Genomic DNA, 20629 nt, shown 5'->3' with positions numbered 1-20629 from the left:
TCTTTTAAGAGTCCACAGGGATAGGGAAAGGGTCTCTTGTACTGTTGTATTTTCAAAAGGCATTTGGGGACCTTGGGTCAGTGATCCCATGGAATGAGGGAAGTCCTCTTGCCTGGTTTAGGAAAGTCAATGGATTAGGGCAGGGAATTTTGGTCATACTGACTTAGACTAGTGAGGATGAGGACTGGATAGAAAGGGAAACTGCAGCTGAGTGTGAAGTGAAGCACATTGTGGTTAAGAATCCAAATTTCACCCAGTAGTGGTGAGCTCTGAGCAGTGCAAGAGCACACTCCTGACTGAAGATCCACATTGGAACAGACATGCTCTGGGTTCAGTAATGGTCAAGAAAGCAAACAATGTCTGGAGCTAATGAGGAAAACAAAGCCCAAAGAGCCCAAAGCAGCATTATCTGGAATGTATATAATGCATCTTCATCCTGAGCTCTGTGTGTAGATGAGATGCAAGTGTTGCACAGTGGTTGCCAAGTGTTTCTGCAAATAGATATTCTGGAATAATGCACATCTACATTAGATTTTGGGTCTCAAACTGCAAAAGAGGCTGGGGAAAGGAAGGGTGAAACTCATACTGCTGCCCATTGCTTGCCCTGAGATCTGCCCTGCAGTGCCAGAGCTGGCAGGAGCAGGGTGCTGAGGAGGCTGAGTGCAGCACTGTCACAGCAAGGGTGACATGAGAGCCCAGGTGAAGGGCTCCAGAATGGCAGGATTCCAGGGGACAGCACAAGCACAGTGCAGCCCCTGCCTGCCCCTTTTCCATGGCTTTCATCTCCAAGGCAGCACAGCATGTGTGCTGATGATGCCAACAGGTGTTAAGGAATAGTCAATAAAATTGTATGTTCAATAGTCAATCAAATCAAATGTTCCCAGAACTTGGATGCTGTGGGTTCTTGGGATTCTTAAATTGAGCTACAAAGGTGTGGGTTACACAGCATGTGGGTTACACAGCATGACCATCAGGCAAAGGCAACATGTGACTTCAGGTGCTGGAAAGGGTTGCAGGAACATTCAGAGGAACTAAAGGGGTGCTGGACAAATAGGTGATGCTATGAGAAGGGCTGGAATCTAGCCTTGAGGTGAATGTGACCGGAGGGAGAAAGTTATGAAAGTCTCATAAGTGGGTTCAGTGGGAAGGTCTTGGGGTGCGTAGCTGTGTGTGCTTTAATGGCCAAAAACTTGTTAGGATCCTTTACAGAGGATGTAAAATGTAAAAAACAAGCCTGTGAAAGTGAACCTCAATGGTGATGAAATTGTTCAAAGTAGTCAAAAACGGGAAAAAAACCCAAATAGCATATTGAGTGTAGCTGGCAGTTTGTCCAGAGTGTTCCAAGGTCCCTGGGCTCTCCAAATCCCCATGCTGCAGAGCAGGATCACAAACACAAAACAGCCTTTTGCTTGTTAGAGCTGAATTAGCACTGCTGATCCCTGCTCCCATGTGGGAACAATGTGTCCCGCATTTCTGGACAGGAGCTGGAACGCAGCCCCTGCCCACAGAGAGCTTTGGCCAGGCTGATGGGCAGCGAGCCCAGTGCTCCTGTAGGATCCCTGCAAACAGCTCAGGGTGGGAACTGTCCCTTACACACAAAAAAACCCCCATGTTTGTGCCCAAGTTACCCCAGGACTGCCCATGGGCTGATCTTAGCAAAACAGAGGTGATAATGAATGGGATTGTGCTGGAGGAAAGCTGCCTCCCCTCCTGCAGCCCCCTGTGGCTGCAGAGGGCTGTTCTCACCCCCTGGCAACTCCCATATGTAACACCTGCCCCAGGAGGGGGCACAGGGCAGGTGGAAAAGGCCCTGGGGTATTTCTGTGGCTCTGTGGAGCAGCAGCTGGGGCTGGGTTTTGGCAGCCCAGGGCAGCAGCTCACCTTGCTGCAGCCACCTCGGGCACAGGGCACTGCTCTGCTCGATCAGCTCCTTCTTTGGGCAGGCCAAAACCCTAACTTTGGGGTGAGTGGGATAAAATACAAACAAACCCAGACACTGCTCTCTGTTGTAAATTATTTTTTTTAATAATTTTTTTTTTTAATGATGGCTGTTGGAAGTTGCTCAAAGGTTTGGGCTGTCGCAGTCCCGGCGAGATGGCAGCGTACAGATGAGACCGAGGTGCCAGGTGGCCGTGGTGGCCGTGGTGTGTCCCACCACACCTCTGGTGCACAGAGCAACGCGGAGTAGCGTGGGGCTGTCTGATCAGGAGCTCTGGTTTCCTTTGGTCCTTCGCACTCCTTCACTCACCGTGAGACGTTAGCACGTTTTGTCACTACAGTTCAAAGTTTTGCATCTACGAGCTTCTCACTTACTTTGTAATATGTTGGTAATAGTTTATGTTTAAACACAATAAACAGCTTGGCTATGGAAATCAGTTATGAAGGACAAAATACAGTTTGAGACCACATGTTAATGCAGTCCTAGTGGGCTTCACCAGACGAATCTAAGTGTCTATCCTGCTTCACCAGAGCAATATTTGAGCACTAATTAGCAATCCAGAATGCTAACGATCTCTGCTGCTTTGTTCCTCATTGTAATTAGGAATAGTTTTAGCGTGTTTGTTGTCCTTGGGGTTTTTTTTTTTAAGAGCTGACATTACAAAGCTGTAATTTTCTATACTAAGTGGACATTCTGTGCATTGCACTTCATTGCACTCAATAAAATTCAGTTATAGGCAGGGGGTTTAGGCTAATCACCTGTTCCCCATGGTGAGCGGGCAAAGCAATTCCTGTGCTGACATGGATGGCACTTCTGTACAGTGCTGGGCTTCACCATTACACTGCACTGCAAAAGGCTCTTCCACTCTTATTCAAAATGGTAAAATTATCAGCATCAACACGAAAATCAAAAGTTTGTGGCTAGGGCACAATGTCCTGAACCACTCACAAGTAAGAGGGACAAGCAGAAGCTACTGTTGTAGGAAGAGATCTGTGGAAAGTCACTAGCTGAAAGTTAAGGTATTTTTCTTGCCTTTACCTGATTTTTATGGCTCTGTCAAACATGGTAAACTCATTCTACTGTGTGGCATGCTTCCTTTGGTCCTTGCCAAATATTTGCCTGTGAAGAAGTGGGCAAAACAAACCCCCAAATTCTGAAGGCGTACAATGTTTGTAACATTTACAGGGGTTGGATTTAGTTTTATAAACAGGCCTAATTCTTACCGAACCTTGATTATTTCACCAAAATATAATGACGACCTCACTCCAAACAAACATTTCCATTCTCCTGAAACCCAACATACAAATTCCACAATCTAGTTACACATGCCACAGAACAACAACTCATCTTTTCCCAGCGTCTGAACGGGCAGAGTGCAGTCTGTCTATACTCATTCCCCGTATTTTGGTAACCATTGGTTCCTGGGTTCTTGCTGGCGGGAGCTTAAACCAACTTACATGACATTTAAATATTTCTTTCATGAGTGGCTCCCAAAACAAAAACCATGATTGGTTTGGTTGTTTTTTAAGACCCAATTACTTTGTCTTCAGATTGTCCCAGTCTAGGGCTTAATGTTGCCAGGTGTCTGGTTTGGTGCTTCTTGAGCTTCTGCTCCGCACTCCGGTACCTCTTTGAGTGCCTGGTGGTTCCTTGTGCACTGTGCTGAGTGGCAGCATTGATTAGTTATGAATGTACAAAACATCTGACCAGCAGGTATTGGAAAATCGTATCCAGGTAGATCCCTGGATTTTTTAATAAACTAAGAAGATTTTTTAGAATGATTCAGCATCAGAATGTCTTCTGCTTATGACACTGAAATTGTTCTTGTTCATAGATTTCATGATCTTAATTCATTTATGAGAGAGCTATTAAAAAAATGGTTCTGTTCAGAGGTGGTTTAGCTACACTGGAGAATGCTGGGTTTAACAGGGAGCACTGGTGCAGGGAACTGAAGGAAGTTTCCCAGATCAGTTGAAACCTGTCTCAAAGACTCTGGTGCTGGCAGAGCGAGCCGGTGGATGGCACCGCAGCTGGCAGGTGACCAAAGCAGTACAAAGGAAAGAGGCTCCACACTGCAAGGCTGCCTGCCTGTATTTTTTCCAGTTTTCCTGCTTATTTCCATCCCAGGGTGTCCAAAACTTGTAGGTCACTGAAGTAGTTTTGTTTGGTAGGCTTTTCAATGCATTTTTTTCCACTTTTTTGTGTGTGTCCATAGTCCTCATCAGCTCAATGAGTTGAAATGTGCAGCAGGCTGTGTCATACCCATTCCTGGACAGGTCTTTTGTAGTACACGACATTTTGCTGCACCTCTTTGTTTTTAAACTGGAAGATTGTGTATACCAGGACAAGGATACACAGAGACAGGATGCAGGGGATCACCACTGCGATGGCATTGACAGTGCTGGGCACGTCATTTATTGTCACCATGATGTCCACGTCGTCATGCGGGAGGCGCCGGTCCTTGCTCCGCTCAACTTCCTTCTGGTTACAGCCCATCCAGTCCTTGAGGATTGACCTGGGGTAGCCTGGCTCCACACTCAGCCTCTGGTTATCAAACTTCCAGTACTCCTTCCCTTTGTAAAAGTAGGTGTAAACTAGGAGACAAAACAGAGAGTATTACTCACTATTTCCTGTTGGTGAGCTGTGCTTGTGGGAGGACTTTAAGGGAGCCTGAAGACAGACACTACCTAAGTCAATAAAACACATTTATCCAGAACATTCTCCAGCCATTGGAAAGTGAAGGTGGTTTTGGAGGTGGGATTTAAAGGAGAAGCTGTAACCCTGGCAAGCATGTTCAACATTACCCATGGAACACCATTCCCCTTGGCCAAGATAAGCTGGGAATTAAAACTCTACAATCTTTAAAGGAAAGGTTCTGCAGTGAGGTATTTTTTAACTAAGGCATCTGTAAATATGTGCTCATCATTGCTAAGTGATAAACATCATCTGCAGGGTGCCAGCATGTGTCTGGGTATGACAGTGTTTGGAAGAACATCCTGTTTCTGTTCATTCAGCCTGAGGGAACAAATGCTGAGTAAGATGAATCCTTTTGCCACAGAATCCCAAAGATTTGGCCTGTGTTAAGGAGGAGTGTTGTTCTACTGCTAATGCAAGGGTGATGCTTTATGCTACATGTTGTTTGAAGCACCTCCCTCTCCCCAGATGACCCATTTTCTATTGACTTTCAAGTTATTAGAAAATAAGAGAACAGGAGAAGGGAGCTGTGGTCAAAGTGTTGGTCTCCTGCACTGTTCCCCAGCTTAGCTGACTCTCACTGCCATTCCCCAAAGCCTGGCCCAGCCCTACAGCCCTCCTCTCACACCACAGCTCCAAATTTGAACACAGCCTCAATTGCACAAACCCCTTCTGTTGGCTCTTTCCTTTACTGGAGGAGGAAATCTTCAAATCAGAGAAAGAAATGTGTTGGAAGGAGCCTCTGGAGCGCCAAGCCCCTACTCAGAGCATAACTTCAAGGCTAACTACTGACATCAGACAGGGTGGAGCCTTTAGCAGAGAGCCAGAGCTCACCACAGGTAGATTAGGAGGAAATGTAAGTTCCAGCACCCCCAGAACCAGGGCCCAGGAAAAGTTGGGTAGGGTCTGTTGTGGCAGAAAAAGTCCCATTCCCGCAGAGCTGGATTGTCCCAATTGTGGTTTGGCAGCTGAGGAAGTGTGTGGGTTGGGATGAGGGCCAGGAAGAATCTCAGACTGCTGCTGCTCACAAAGCCCAGGCGACCCCAGGGCTTCTGAGACTTGATTCCTGGATCAGAAAATACTCAAAACACTCCACATCCAACCACCCAGCTCCCAGCACAGACCAGCTCTTCCCGATCTAACAGGTGCAATGCCTGCAGACACATACAGCCTTCCTTGCTGATGAAAGCCCCCTGAGGAGCCTGAGGGATTCCTCTCCACACGGTGATGGGCTTGGGGTAGCCTGGGTCCGTTGCTCTCTTGTCCTCGTTGTACCTCCAGTACCTGTCCCCTTTGAAGAAGTAGGTTTTGCCCACGGGCTCCCAGCGCAGCGCGGTGTCGATGCCCTCGCGGGGCAGGCAGCTCCCCAGCTCCACCAGGCTATGAGGGTACCCCGGCTCTGCCGTCACCTCCTTAAAAACCCAGTACTTATCTCCTAGAGATGAGCAGGGACACAACAATAAACACATTGGCCTGTTAGGAGTCGGATCGATATGAACCTAAACCAACCAGTGGACTGCAGCATCTTGAGGGCTTCCAGGCTTAACTGCAATCTGTGAAAAGCTGCTCCTCCACTTCATTTTGAATTTGAAACCTCATTTCATCTGCTGCTTCTCAGCTCTTGTTTTGGGAGAGCTGCTGAACAGCCCTTTCCCATTTACCTTCTCATGCCAGTCATGATTTCAGACTTTCTCATCCCCTGTCTGCCATCCTTTGCTCAGGCTGAGCTGTTGACTAGCCCAAGCTTTTCAGACATTTCTGTTGCCTTTCCCTGAGCCTCTCAAGTTTTAGTACAGTTTAGAAAGCTGAGGTACTGCAGTTGCAGACACAAATGCAGAAGCCCAGGTTCTGTGGTTTTGTACCAGCCATGCTGTCCAGCCACTCTTCCTTGCTCACCATTTGCTCTCAAGGTACAGGATCCTGTTCAGGCACAGCCACCATACAAGGAGCTAAAGTAGGCCCCAGCATAAGGTTGGTCATTTTGTCTCTTTAGGAGACAATTGTCCAGAAATGAGGTTTGGGAGTGCCCTCCACCTGGAGAGGGCTCAATGCCCTGGCAAAAGGTGTTCAAGGAGATAAGCAGGGCACTGGCACTCGCTGGGAAATAGGAGCTGTTTCTTGTCACATGAAAGCCAACTTCCCCTAATTGATATTAACTCTATACAGAGATGGTCCTGGCAAGGCCAGCCCACACTGAACTGTATTTTAAGGATCAGTGGCTGCTTGAAGTGTCCCCTCAGAGAAGGGCAAGTGTGCAGCATACCCGTTTTCCACATTTTCACGCCACAGAAGCAGCCAGAGCTGAGGCAGGAGTGTCTGGCTCTTGCTGAGCTGTACTGTACCTTTGAAGAAAACGAATTTGCCATCAGAGCGCTCATAGGCAGCGTCGATCTTGGCAGGGAGGCCCTTCCAGAACTGCTCAATCTGCATGGGGTACCCCTCCTGCACACGGTTGTTGCGCAGACGCCAGAACCAGCGATCCTGAGGAAACCAGAAGCCTCTTGAGACTGAGCACTCTTGTCTTGCAGTCAGACCTGGCTGGGTCCAGCATCCAGCTCTGCTAATCCTTGCCCAGGCCCCACAACCATTACGGACACAAGTCCTGCCTCAGGTGACAGCTCCAACCCAGCCCAACACTGTCTCCAGTGTGGGAGGTGCTGTGGGGGGAAGATGGCAGCACAAAGGGGGAGATGTTGATTGATGGGGCTGTGGAAAAGGGTGGAAAGAAGGAGAGGGGAAAGGAGCAGGGGGAAGTGAGTCCACAGCTGTAAGCATTGTGACCTCTCCATGTCTTGTCACTGAGGTGTCACGCTTGTCCTGGTTCAGCTGAAGCTCCTGGAGCCCAGGAGAGCCAGACAGCCTGAACATCACCTGGTGACTGTGTGAAACACGCAAGGTTTAAAGGCACAAAGGAGGCACGAAAAATCCCTTTAGATATTCTATCATTGCTTAAAGCTGCAGGGGATGCTCTGGGATGAGCATGAGCAGGACAGAACCTTTGACACTCCTCCGAGATACCATCCCAACCTTCAACTAGTTTCATTTCAGAAATCTTCTGCAACTGATGTGGTTTGTCCATTTAATAACCTTCAATATGTCCCTTTCCACACTTTACACCCATTGGGCAGAGATAAAACTGCTGGTATTTTGGGAATGGTATCATGGATGTCCATATTCCATTGGTACTCTAATGGGTTATTGAACAAGGGCTGTGCTGTACAAGAAAGGTTGACTCCAACTCCCCAGGTAGGCTGAGTGCTCCCAGAGCCCCAGTTCCATGCATGTCACCTCTGAGACAATGAGGCTGCTCCCAGAGAAGCTGTGGCTGCCCCATCCCTGAAAGTGTTTCAGGCCGGCTTGGACAGGGCATGGTGGACAGTGGAAGGTGTCCCTGTCCATGGCAGGGGGTGGGACAAGGTGATCTTTAATGTCCCTCCCAACCCAACCCCTCTAATGGTTACCCATGGTACTGGTATTGCTTCCTGGCTTTACAGGGGACTCCTCTCAGGCTTGGTGGCATCTGAATTCTCTGCCAATGCACCCAGTTCACATTTTGGAGCACAGGATGCCTGGGCATTCTGTAAATCCCGTCAGGCATTGTTTCCAAATATTACAGAACCAATCTGTTCACATTTCCTTCCAATATTTCTCAGTCATCACCCTCAGAGGAACAGAGCTATTTTCACAGACGTTTCAAATCTCACTACCAAATACTTCTATTAACCTTTTCCAGCAATTAAATTAAGGGAAGACTCATGGGTAAGTGGGAATTCTCAGTACCTTGAAAACAAACATTTCTCCTCTAAAGAGAGCCACAGTGTTAAAGTTGCCATCACAGATGTTTGGTTTGGAGCCAGGGAGGGCTGGCCTGTCACCCAGGGGAGGGCTGGCGGGTCGTGGCTGCCTCTCGTGTTTTCTCTCTGAAGTGGAGTGAATTCTGCGAACAGGAAGAGTTGGTAAAGGCCTGGTTGGCTCCAGGGGCTCTATAGGAGGACCTAGAAGTGAAAAGGAATATATTTAGCAAAGTGGACAAGCTTGTTTTTATTGCAAGCTTTAAAAGGCTCCAGGCTGGATGGACAGCACTGCCAGGGTGCTCCTGATGCAGAGCTCATTCCCTAGAAATGGGGAGCAGAACAAGATGCATCCACATGTGAAAACTGTCCCAAAACAGACAAGTGATAAGAACTGAAGAAGAGCCAGAATGTTTTTGCAGGTCTTCCCAGGGAGGCTGGAGCTAAAAGGAAGAAAGAGCCACACTAGTCATGTTCGCAACTGAAATGAAAGGTGGTAACCCTTGAATAGAACTGTTTAGTAGACCATAAAAAAGGCAACAAAAAACCCTAGAAACCAAAGCAAAACTAGAAAAAAAAAAAAAAAAAAAAAAAAGAGAGTGTGAAAACCAATGCTACATTGTAAGGAGAACTGCAGGGAGCCCTTCATTACACAGCAGTGACCAACCTGTGCTGTCCCTGGTGCGCAGCTGTGACAAGGGACCTCATCCCACCCAGCTGACGACCTCCCAGCACAGCTCTCCCTTTCCATCCTTCCCAAACTCAACTCTGGGATCTGACAGGGCCAGAGAAATAAAAATACAAGTGAGCTACACTGGAGCAGAGGTCTTAAACAGCCTCTTGCCATAGGATATTTTCATTAACTGTTAGCGGTAAATCTGGACCAAATTTCACTCAGAGAGTCACATGTCCTGTTGCTTCTCAGAGAAGGCCATGAGTTAAGATGGCAATAAACAGAAGGCCACTAGAGCAAGGGATTTTAGTGGGCTTGAGATGTGAAGATGGTTTATTTGCAGGGATCATGGTTTCAATTTCATTCTGAGCCTGTAGGACAAAGCCCCACCATGGGGGCTGCTGTCATGGGTGCTGCTTCAGTGTCACACTGGGGCCAAGGAGCTGCACCCCAGCTGGAGGTGAACATTGGCCCTGGACAAGGCTCATCTTCACAGCCCGGAAGAGTCACAGCACCTGCAACCCAGGGCACCAATGTAAAGGTTTTAATCAGCCCTAAAATGCCACTGAAGAACTGGCATGGCAGAAGCAGTTGTGCACACCGTGGTCAGGATGATGCCAAGCAGCAAAGATTCAGATGAACCAGGGATTTGCTTTAAGGAAAACGTTTTCTAGACCAGTGGAGAGATCTCAAGTCAGGCCCAACAAGGGAAGCTGGCCCTGTGTGTACTCAATGCTGGCCGTGGCCAAACCAGCCCTGGCAAGGCTTCCCACACATGATGCAGGGGGTCTGAAACCTGCTTGGATGCAGACTTTGCCATTTCACTTCAAATATTCCTCTTACTGTCCTTCTCTGCTAGCCATGGATGTTTCCTTGCTACCTTGCACTCATTTTTGTTTTTATAACCTAGGCCTTCTAATTCATTCTGATTGAAGATTTGTCTCTCTAGACTGCATTTTCATTTTTATCTGCTGCCTCCACTTAGTCCCTGAGTGCGGCTTAGGGTGGGAGGTGATCCCTCAGCTGTGCACATGCAAAGAGCAGAGGAGTGCACTGAAAACATGGAAATCCTCAGGTGCAAGTGCCACTCAGGCAGAATTTGGTGCACAGCTATGGGGATGGGAAGCAGAAGCACAGCCTGTCCTTTGGTGGAGAAGGTGGTCCCTCATAAGGGAGGCACTGCAGAGTCCAACCTGGCACAAAAGCAGAATGAGCAGACCCCATCCATTGGGAAAGGCCACTGGTCATTCCTATTTCCAGACTCCATCACAGTAACAGCTCAAGGCAGGATGGAACAGGTTCACTTGAGTGTGTGAACAAAGAGTCACTTAAGATGTGCTGGTACTGTGGTAATTAATGCAGAGACTGATCACATCCACCAGCCTGAGCAGGCAGCAGAGCACACAAACCACATCCTCTGCCACTACACTTCTGAGCAGCTTCAAAGAATCAGACAGAGGAAAAGTTTCTAATTAGAAAAATCTAAGTGAGAGATGTTATTGCATGGGAGTGCAAATGGGCCTGAACAGAGTCACCCAGCTATCATGTGTGATCCCAGCAGCAGAGCCAAGTCCATGCCTGGGACTGATCCTGCAGCCACTTCCCCATGGGAAGCAGGTAAGAAATCTCCTGGAGCTGGAAATCTCCATTCTGGAGGGAAGCAGCTTGCTGGGACTCTACAGACACTCTGTGGAGAAGAAGAGTTTCTTCCTCTCTATCAGAAGCAAGGCAAAGGATGTCAGAAAGCTTTTGGGTCACAGCAGATCACCTTTAGAGTGTGACTTCCACCACTGGCACTTAGCCTCCTCCCTTCATGCTTCCTCTGTCGCAGCCCATCTGAATACCAAGGTGACCTGTGAAGATAACACAGAGAAAGGAGGCATTTAGGAGCCACTGTGTCGATAGTTGAGGACAAAATATAATTGTACTGTCCTCCTGGCTATTGACAGAGTGTTCCCTCAGCTGCACAGCACCTGCCTGGCTCAGCCAGTCCCAGCCAGCAGTTCCCCACGCCTGCCAGCACAGAGGAGGCTTTGGGTCAGCTCAGGGGAGAGAACCACTTGCAAACAAAGGCCTGTCCTTATCTTCTTATCTTCTTATCTTCACTGAGGAGAAAACTCTCCTCCAAACGACGGTTATGGTTTGAATAACTCAAGGGAGGTTCTGGTTTGAAAAAGCTGAGCTGCCAGTGTGCTTGTGCAGCTGCCCAGGGACACAGGCAAGGCTCCTCAGCCTATGATCCAAGGGAGCCAGGGAGAGCAAGAGAAACCACCTGGAGCTGCTCTGCAGGCTCCAGGGCAGTGCAGAGAGGCCCCTGCTCACACCACATGATGTAGCTGCCAACAACCTGCCTCAGGGGCCAGAGATTGTCCACAGAACTCCAAGGGCAGGAAGGGCTCCTCGTCCCTTGACAAACTCACCCACAGAGCAGAGCACTTTGCACCTCTGGGTTCAGCCTTCAGGGCTGAAGTGAGCGAAGGTGTCCCAGTTAGCCTGGGACCATGCCACAGTGCAGAACAGGCCACAGCACCCACAGAACAAGGGGGGAACAGTCAAGGCCCCCATGATCATCACTGGGTGGCAGGAAGGTTTTTCTCAAGCCCTTCTCACACAGACATTCTCCTCTGGATGACAGCTGCCGCCCAGGTGACAGAGCATTCACCTGGGAGACAAGAGTCCAGAGCAGACATCCTTGCTCTAAGCCAAAGGAATGCTTTCCTGGGCTCTGGATTCACCTTGCACTTGGGTTCTCTGCTTTGGGTGCCAGAAAACTGGGTCAGAAACTCCCAGGCTTAGGCAGGCAAATGATGAGAGGTTAGGGCTCTGCAAGATGCTCCAGTTTCCTTCTGGAAAAGCTTTCAGAAGCCTGACATCTGCTCCACAGAAAAACAGAACATTTTTCTATACTCAGAGGAATCTGTAGGATGAGAACAGTATTTTCTGCCCAGCCATAAGACACACCAGTGTTTTTCCACCAGCTGAGAGCCCCTCTCCACCCAGGAGAGATGGGCTCCCTCTCAGCCTCCCCTCTGGCAGAGTCATCCAGGTGAGCCCAAGGACAGCACTGGGAGCCAGGCAGCTGCTCCCTGTGTTTCAGAGGAGTGGGAATGAAGATCTGGCATTCAGCAGGTGAGGGAGGCTCTGTGGATGCACCAGAGCTGGAGTCTGGTGTTTCCTGCTGGGTCCAACAGAGTCTGTGGACAGGAGGAAAGGTGCAAATGAAGTAATGCAACATAGAGAGGGTGTCACGTATCTCTGCAATGTGCCAGAGATGTGGCACCAGGGCACATCCCTCCAGATTCCTGACTGCCAAGCATTTTCCTTCTTCTCTCCTCCTGGGAGCCCAGGACCATGGGGCACGGATCCACAAGTTCCAAATCCTGCAGCTTCTACAGATGAGGTCTTGGATGTTACTCTGTTTCCTCCCCATGTCCAAGAGGACATTACCAGAGAACATTTCCAGGTCCCACATCCCACAAAGGTTGCTCTGATGGTCCCATTCACAGCGCAGTATCACCACATGGAAATTCTCCACCAGGTCTTTCTGCTGTTCCCTCACAAGCCATCTCACACAGGGGTGCAGCTCACAAGTGCCCTGGGATGGTCACAAGGGTCTGCAGGTTACAAGAATCTCCATGGCTGCCACTGGAAAAGGGGAGATGATGGAAGGGCTGCACTGAGGAGGTGAGGCTGGCAGAAGGCCCTGGTTGCACATGGACACTGTGCCCAGCTGATTCTGGACGTCAGAGCTGGTGCTGTCCAGTTCCTCGGGCAGGGCCTGCAGTGGTTTCATGTCCCCTCTGGACCTCAGCCCTCAGCATGTGCCATGAGTGGGATCTCTTTTCCTGAAGATGTGTGAGGCTGGGAGTTCCTCAGTGAGGTTTGGGATGTCCCAGATCTTTGAGGCTGTCTCCAGGGTTAATGGCCAGGTCTACCTTTGAGTGATTGGGAGACCTCCCCTTTGAGACCTCAGGCTCTGACAGGCCTGGAAGGCTGGCCTGGCCAACCAGCCCTGTGCACATCATGAGCTTTCCCTGTACCTCAGGCCAGGCCCTCAGACAGGGCCGCAGGAGCCACTGCCATGGGAGGCTCCCTTGTCACCCCCTGCAGACCAGTACAGAGAGCAGCATGTGAAAATCATGGAATCACAGGATCATACAGGCTGAAAAGCCCTCTGAGGTGATCAAGTCCAGCCCTTAACCCAGCACTGCCAAGCTCACCACCAAACCGTGTCACCAAGTGCCACATCCACACATTTTCTGAATGGGATGTGGCTCCACCACTGCCCTGGGCAGCTGTTCCCATGCCTGACCACCCTTTTAGTGAATAAATTCTCCCTAATACCCAGGCTGAAACTGCCCTGAGACACCTGGAGGCTGTTTCCTTTTGTCCTGCCAGGTGTCACCTGGGAGAGCCCTGAGCCCTCCTGCCAGGACAGGGCTGCAGAGGGACCAGCTCAGGCCCTGTCACACAGCCACAGCTCTGCCCTCTCCACCTGCAGCCCCAGCGCCAGCAAAGGAAAGGCAGCTCAGCAGGACATCCAGGGCACCTCCAAACTGGTGTCACTTCCAGTTTAATTCCCTCCTGGGCATGTCACTTGTGACACAGGCACATAAATGCAGAGGGGGAAACCCTTCTGAAAAACACACACAAAGTAGAGCCCTACTATTTCCTTGTTTTGCCAAGCAATGTGCTGCAGGAAGGAGCTCTCAGGAGATGGGAGTGTTGCTGACTGGTGTCACAGCTCTGTCACACTGGTAGCTGCTGGCCTTGCTCTCAGCAGCTCAAAATGGAATTATCATTTTAAACATTGATCTTATACTGATCAGCATGAAGCACAAACAAGAGTTCACATCACCTACTGGCTCTGAGAGTGAGTTTTGAAATAAATTCAGCAGAAAATAAATTAAAAATTCAAGAAGTCATTATATGACAGATCTGGACATGTTTCTTTTTTAATGGATAAACACAGACACAATATAAACCACATTTGAAATGCATCATTTTCAAAAGGCAGCAAAATGGACTTCAGCTTTAGTAGAGCCTCTGTTCTTTGTTCTAGGAACTTCAGTGGAATTAAAAATTGGAAGTTTTGATTATAACTATTTTTTTAAAAGGACCCTACAGGCAAGACAGTGGCTCTGTGTCTGACTTTCCAGAGTAGGTAACTAAATAATACATATTGAGCACATGCTGCTGTGTTAGAGAATGTCAAAGCAGCAGGAAAGCAGGAGATTTTGGGTTTTGGAGGGGTTCTCTGGTAGATGGGCTTTTGGTATTCCCAAGGCACAACAAAGCAGAGTGGCACTGTGGAAATAAAATACATTAGTTGAATGTTCCTGCTAAAGCTACAGAAAGGATATTTCAGCAGGCCCTTCTCAGTTTTGAGATCAGATGAAGGGTTCTGTTCTTTCACCATTAGTTCCAGGGAGAAACATCACATTTTCCAAAATTTCTTTGTGAACCATAAGTGGAAAACCTAATTTTAAATTCAACTTTGATTTTTGGACAGTAACTCTGTACCAAGGGCTGAAATCTCTCCCTGGGGAAGGAAAGCTCCTGCTGCAGAAGCTGCTCCTTCTTCTCCCCACAGGATGAGTTATCTCTACAACCCCCAACACCATCCCCAGCCCATCCCAGCTCCAGGGCCCCAGAGCCCCATTCTGGGGAGTGTTGGTCCCAGCTCAGCCCCTGCTGGTCTTGGTTTGAATCCCAAAAGTGAAGCAGGAAGGCTGTCAGCTTCTTATCTGCTCCCTTTCCAAAAACATGTCTGAAAACAGAGAAACCAGTCATTTTTTCTTGATTGTACTTCCACTGTCTGCAATAAATTGCAGGTTTTTTTCTTTCTGATTAATCAAAGTTCACAGGAACTAAATCAACATTTCAAAATAGAAACAGCATAATGGCATTTTGGCAGCTTTCAAAAATTAACACTTAGATCTATTACTTAATGAAAGTTTAACACTGACTACCCCAGCACTTTATTTCAAAACCCTCCAGAGCCTCTGCTATCCTGAGCACCAGAACATGTAACTGTGTTTAACTGTGTTACAGTAGTCATAATTAAACAATACCACAGGACAATTAACATGCAACTTCACCTCGTAATGATCAATAAGAAGATGCAGCAATGAGATGAGATAGTTATCCTGGGTGTATTTTAAGCCATCTTATTTTAGATGTTGGACCTTACTTGGATATGTGCCTCACACTGAGGCTGGACTGCTCTCTACAAATGCCTGGTTTTCCCCACTGCCCTCACAAGTCAGAGAAATTAGCCCCGAAAAAGACTTTTCCAGGCATCTGCACTTAAACAATGAATCTCAATCCAGTCACAGAAATCAAACACCAAATCTGACTCAAACAGCTGAGATGCAATTTAGATGTCTAAAGTCTTGCTATGCTGCTTTAGAGTCTCACAGGTCTTGGCACACATTTTATTAGCAGCAATCTCAAATTCACTGGCAGACCATGGATGGAAACATTGAGTGCCAGGCCTGCCACCAAGCTCTGCAGCAAGCCCTGAGAAACACCAGCTTTCCCAGTGACCACCACCTCACAAGTATTTTTTTCACCTTTAATTCACACCATGTCTGCCCTGCTGCTTCTGGGAGCTGATGTTTGACTCCAGCTGCACAGTTACACAGCACAACTGCTCTGGGCTGCATTTATTAGGTAAACTCTCTGTCAAACTTGTACTTTCCACTAAGAATGAAATCAGGGATGTTTGATAAAACCTATTTATCACAGGTTGCCACAGACTGTGGCCATCAGTCTCAGTCTCCCCTTGTGTTCCTAAAACCTGGATTTCTCTTTGCTCTCAGAGTCTCCTTCAGCCAATAATTCTGTGAATTCCTGTCCTCACACCCTGGTATCCATGATCCAATCACATGGCACCACATCACATGCAGCCTCTAGGCTTTCTCCCATAATCTCTCTGCTCCTTTTCTATTTCCCTTGAGTCCAATATCTTTGTGGCACATGCTGTACAACATGTTCAGCTGGAGATTGAAGCAAGCAAAGTGTTCCCTAAGCAGATCCAAACTTTCTTTCCCTTACCTTATAAATAAAGAGAAAAAAAGAAGAACAAAAATACTTTTTACCTTTCCTTGATGTTCCAGGCTCTTTGCATTCTTTTCCTTTATTTGCACTGGTTGTTCCTAATGGACAAACCTTGGGTACAGCAAACCCTCTGCAGCAGGGGGCACAGTGAGGGAGGGAGCAGCAGGGGGATCACAGAGGTTTGGTTCTCCTGACCTGTGCAGTCATCTGGCACTTAGTCCTGGATGAAGGGCTTTAAGCAGGGCTTTAAGCAGTTCCCCGCTCAGCTCTGGCAGGAGCACGCAGGGGTGAGTTGTAAAACACTCCCTAGGCTCAAGGCTGGTGTAAGGAAAGAAGTAGGTAGGGCTGCTCACCATAGATTTTCTGAATCCCTTGGAGGTCATCCTGGGGCAGTTTGAAGTTGTGTGTCTCCATGTACTGGTAGAAAGGAGCCATGATAGCGCTGGGATCGTTGGAGTGCTCCAGCCCCAGCGCGTGCCCCAGCTCGTGGACAGCAACCAGGAAAAGATCATTCCCTGTGGGGGGAAGGCACAGCCCGGTCAGCACCATACAGCCAACCCCCAGCCCATCCCAAGCCCCTCTTGCCCATAAAGCCAGAAGCAAATGCTTTGCTCTCCTACTGCACAGCAGGTCACAGTGGCAGGGTTAGCTCCTGGAGATGGGTTTAGTCCCAAAAGTCTGCACAGCCTTTAGCCACTGTCAAAGAATGGGCCAGAGGCTGCCAGCCCCTGAGCAGGTAAAACAGGCAGTGCCTGGAGTGAAGGGATACTGACTGTAGACTCCTTTGTAGAGAGATTACAGAAAATGGCCATCAAAATGGTCACTGACACCACTGGCTCCTTATCAGAGTGCTGCCAGGAGAGGTGAGAGCACAGTCAGCTATTCAGTGGTGGGGTGAGTGCCTTGTGCCCCTTCTGGGTCCTCTGGTGCCATTCTCTGATCAGCTCTGGACCAACAAATGGCAGGGCAGGAGGAAGGACAGAGAAGAGCAGGGTAACATTCACTGTCCCACATGGGCAGCCCCATCCCCTCCAGCAAGGGCTTTCACTCTGCTGGACCCCTGGCACTGCCACGTGTGCAGGAGCTGAGCACAGGCAGCTCCATCCTGCCCCACTCCCACACAGGGAGCAGGCTGGGCTGGATCCCAGTGGCAGAGGACAGAAGGAAGAAGGAGGAGAGAAGGGCCAGGACTCTTCCTGGCAGGAGGCAGGAGGGCTGAGGAGCCCTGTGTGGGGCAGAAGCTGGGAGCAGTGCCATGTGGGGGTACCTTCAACTCTACAGGCACACATTCCTCTTCAGCCCCACGGGCCTGGACCCTCATCCCTTTGATCCAGAGCAGTCCCTGGGTGTCCTGCTCCATAAGGGCACTGGGAAGTGGCCCAGCAGTGCTATGCAGGGATGAAGACACAGCCAACAAGAACGGATGTAAGGGTCTCCTCACAGCAGTAAAATGTCTGAGCCCTCAATTCTGCCTGAATTTGAGCTCCTCTGGTTTTGGGTTTTTATGGCAAGGCAGAAACCAAGAGCATTTGCAATCAGTTGTCAGTGTCTCCAAAGAGCTTCCTCACGCCTCCAGCTGAACAAAGCTCAGTTCTGTGCTGAGCTCTGCCTGACACAGGAGTTGCAACAGTGACACACACAGAACCATCCCCACTTTTTAAACAGTTACACTTCACTGTTACCCATAAAAACATGACAAAGCCGTTTCAGGGGTCTGTGAGCCTCCTCAGCAGGGAGCTTTGCCAGCAGATGAAGATACCTGAAGTCAGTACCAAGCAGTGCTCCCCAGCCACACATACCACCCCAAAATGGTTAAATGTTCTAAACATTTGAGTTGGATGGTTAAAGCATCTGAATATGCAAGACGCATTAAAATATACAAATGCATTCCAAATAAATTTTCAAATACAATTGTCCAAAAACATATAAAGCCTAAAATTTAGCCACACATTTATGGGAAATTTTAGAATTTCTGTATTTGGGAAATTCAAGTAAATACCTACTTAGTAATTTTTTCTCATCTGTTGCTGAAAACTCTGGTGTGTGCAGAACAGGTTAATACAATGTCCAACAGCACAATATAAAATCCATGAAGTAGTTTTATGGTAAAGGTTGGAGGACTGATCATTCCTCACAGGTTTTCAAAAACACTCAAGCTTCAAAGATGCACCCAGATTCCAAATGGGATTCAGAGAATCAATGTCCTTTTGCAAAACTGAATGGACTTAGTCTCCTGTATCAGCTAAATGCCAGTGAAAGCATAATTTTCACCGCTGCCACAACTATTCACATGTGGAAGCCCACAGCAAAGGTCACTCAGTACAGAGCTGACCTCATGAGACTGCTCAGCACGGGCTCACAGGCTCTGCCCGTGCTCAGGGACATCTTCCCTCACCTTCCCTTGGTGGCATTTCCCTCCTTGCCGAAGTACCTGCAGTACTGGTGCTGCCAGCAGATCTAGAACCTGTCTCTGTGTAAGTCTACATATAAATCTATGGAAGTGACTTGCCTCTGTGTGCTAATCCTTCACTAGGAGCACAAGATCAAACACTAACTTAAGTTAAATTAGTTTAAAATAGCTTTCAATCATTTGTTTCTGCCCAAAGTAAATGCCAGCCCACTTTATAGGTGTAAAATGAATCCCACAGACTCACAGGATGGTTGAGGCTGGAAGGCACCTCTGGAGATTGTTTGGTCCAATGCCCAGCTCAAGCAAGGTCGGGTAAAGCCAATTGTCTGGTCAGGTTTGAGTGTCAAGTTTCTCATACTGGGGTGCACAGGGCTCTCCAGGTGTGTCAGGTGGAAAGGAAGGATCATCTCCTTGCTCATGACTCATGTTCCACCTGCTGCCAACCAGGAGCCCCAGGTCCTGCTCTGCAAAGCTGCTTCCAGGCCCTGGGCCACCAGCAGTCCAGGGGCAGGGCTGTGCATTCCTCACCTTCCCATGGCTCCTGTCAGGCTGCTCCTCCAGCCTCTCGAGGTCTCTGAACAAAGGCATCACCGGGCAGTGTTATCAAACACTCCTCCAAAGTCCCTGTCATCTTCTGTGGTATTTTCTGGGGTCCTCCATGGCAGGAAGGAAATTATGAATGACTACATGTTCTTAGAAGGTTAATTTATCATTTTATGATATTATATTAAAGAATGCTATACTAAACTATACTAAAGATTAGAGAAAGAATTCTTACAGAAGGCTTAACAAGATACTTATGAAAAACCTGTGACTCGTCAGAGTCCCAACACAGCTGGACCATGATTGGTCATTAAGTCAAAACAATTCACATGTTGGATAAACAATCTCCAAAGCACATTCCAAAGCAGCAAACACAGGAGAAGCAAATGAGATAAAATTGTTTTCCTTTTTCACTGAGACTTCTCAGCTTCCCAGGAGAAGAAATCCTGGCGAAGGTATTTTTCAGAAAATATCACAGTGACAATCTTCAAAGTCACTGAATGTGCACTCTGCTGCATCACTGATGTAATTCCATCAAGGTATTAGTCAGCACTGATCTCATGCAGCTCCTCTGACACAAATCCTGAACTTGTCTGTTGCGGTGTGCTGTAATGTCCCATTTTAGACTTCCAGGTCACCTCCCAGGTGTGCCTATACCTCTTCCCCCTCGCCCCCTTGCTGAGTGAGTCCTGTCAATCAGGCTGAACATTCCAGCAAGGCGTTGTGTGGTTGGTCAAGTTCAAAGGATGCCCCTATGCCCAGAGGTCATTGGCCTGTCTGGGTGTCATCCCCCCCTGAGACCCTGCCCCTCTCACCTGGTTGGTGGCTCACCTGTACCTCCCCTCCCCCTGTCCCTGAGCTTAAAAAGGTGATCAGACCATGCGGCCGAGATTCTGTTGGAGCAGTTGCCCATATTCAGACCTCTGTAACCATGGAATAAACCTCTGGACATTAAACCCTCCAGCAGAATCCATCCCCTTTTTCTCTTCACCATCGCCTGAAGTTCTCCTCCTGAGGTAAACGGGGTTCCTAACAAGCCTGGACTTGTTCAGTGCCCAGCTGCAACCTCCAGCAAGCCAAGGTATCTCTGGGGTGACACACCGCAGTTGCTGCCTTTGGCCCAGCAGCGAGGGTCAGACTGGCCCAGGCACAATCTAACTTGGTAATATTGGGATTCACATTCCAATACTTGTCCATCTCGTGGTTACCACAGCCCAGGATGCAACTGTTCTTCACACTACCCACACTTCTTCAGCTGTCAGGTCCAGCAGATCATTGTTTGTTCTTTGATCACCAGTGAGATAACCAGTAAGCGTTCTGTGATGATCAGCAAGATGAAGGCTCATTTCTGAGGAAGTACCTCAACCACCACGGTGGTCAGGCCAGCTCCTCCCCTATGGAACACATATACACCTTTTCCCAGCTATGCTTAGGAAATATTCCTGGAAAAACAGCTGTGGAAAACAGCTGCTGCTGTCCAGTTTTAAACCACCATTCTGGCTGGCAGTTGTGTGTGA

At 48.4% G+C, this 20629-nt stretch overlaps 1 protein-coding gene across 1 annotated transcript in view; it reads right to left on the bottom strand.

Moving 5' to 3' along the window:
- Positions 1-2006: 2006 nt before the first annotated feature.
- Positions 2007-20629, bottom strand: part of MMP24 (matrix metallopeptidase 24) — a 42497-nt gene continuing 23874 nt past the window's right edge. Inside the window, exons 5-9 of the mRNA XM_058035996.1 lie at positions 16513-16674; positions 8414-8628; positions 6976-7114; positions 5802-6068; positions 2007-4533 (exon numbers count right to left, since the gene is read on the bottom strand). Of these exons, the coding sequence (XP_057891979.1) occupies positions 4196-4533; positions 5802-6068; positions 6976-7114; positions 8414-8628; positions 16513-16674 (1121 nt within the window). The 3' untranslated portion in view covers positions 2007-4195. The remainder of the gene's footprint in view (positions 4534-5801; positions 6069-6975; positions 7115-8413; positions 8629-16512; positions 16675-20629) is intronic.

The sequence above is a fragment of the Melospiza georgiana genome, chromosome 17, assembly GCF_028018845.1.
Source record: "Melospiza georgiana isolate bMelGeo1 chromosome 17, bMelGeo1.pri, whole genome shotgun sequence".
Lineage (NCBI taxonomy): Eukaryota > Metazoa > Chordata > Aves > Passeriformes > Passerellidae > Melospiza > Melospiza georgiana.
The sequence above is the reverse complement of the archived record's forward strand: the minus strand, read 5'-3'. Positions and strand labels throughout refer to the sequence as shown.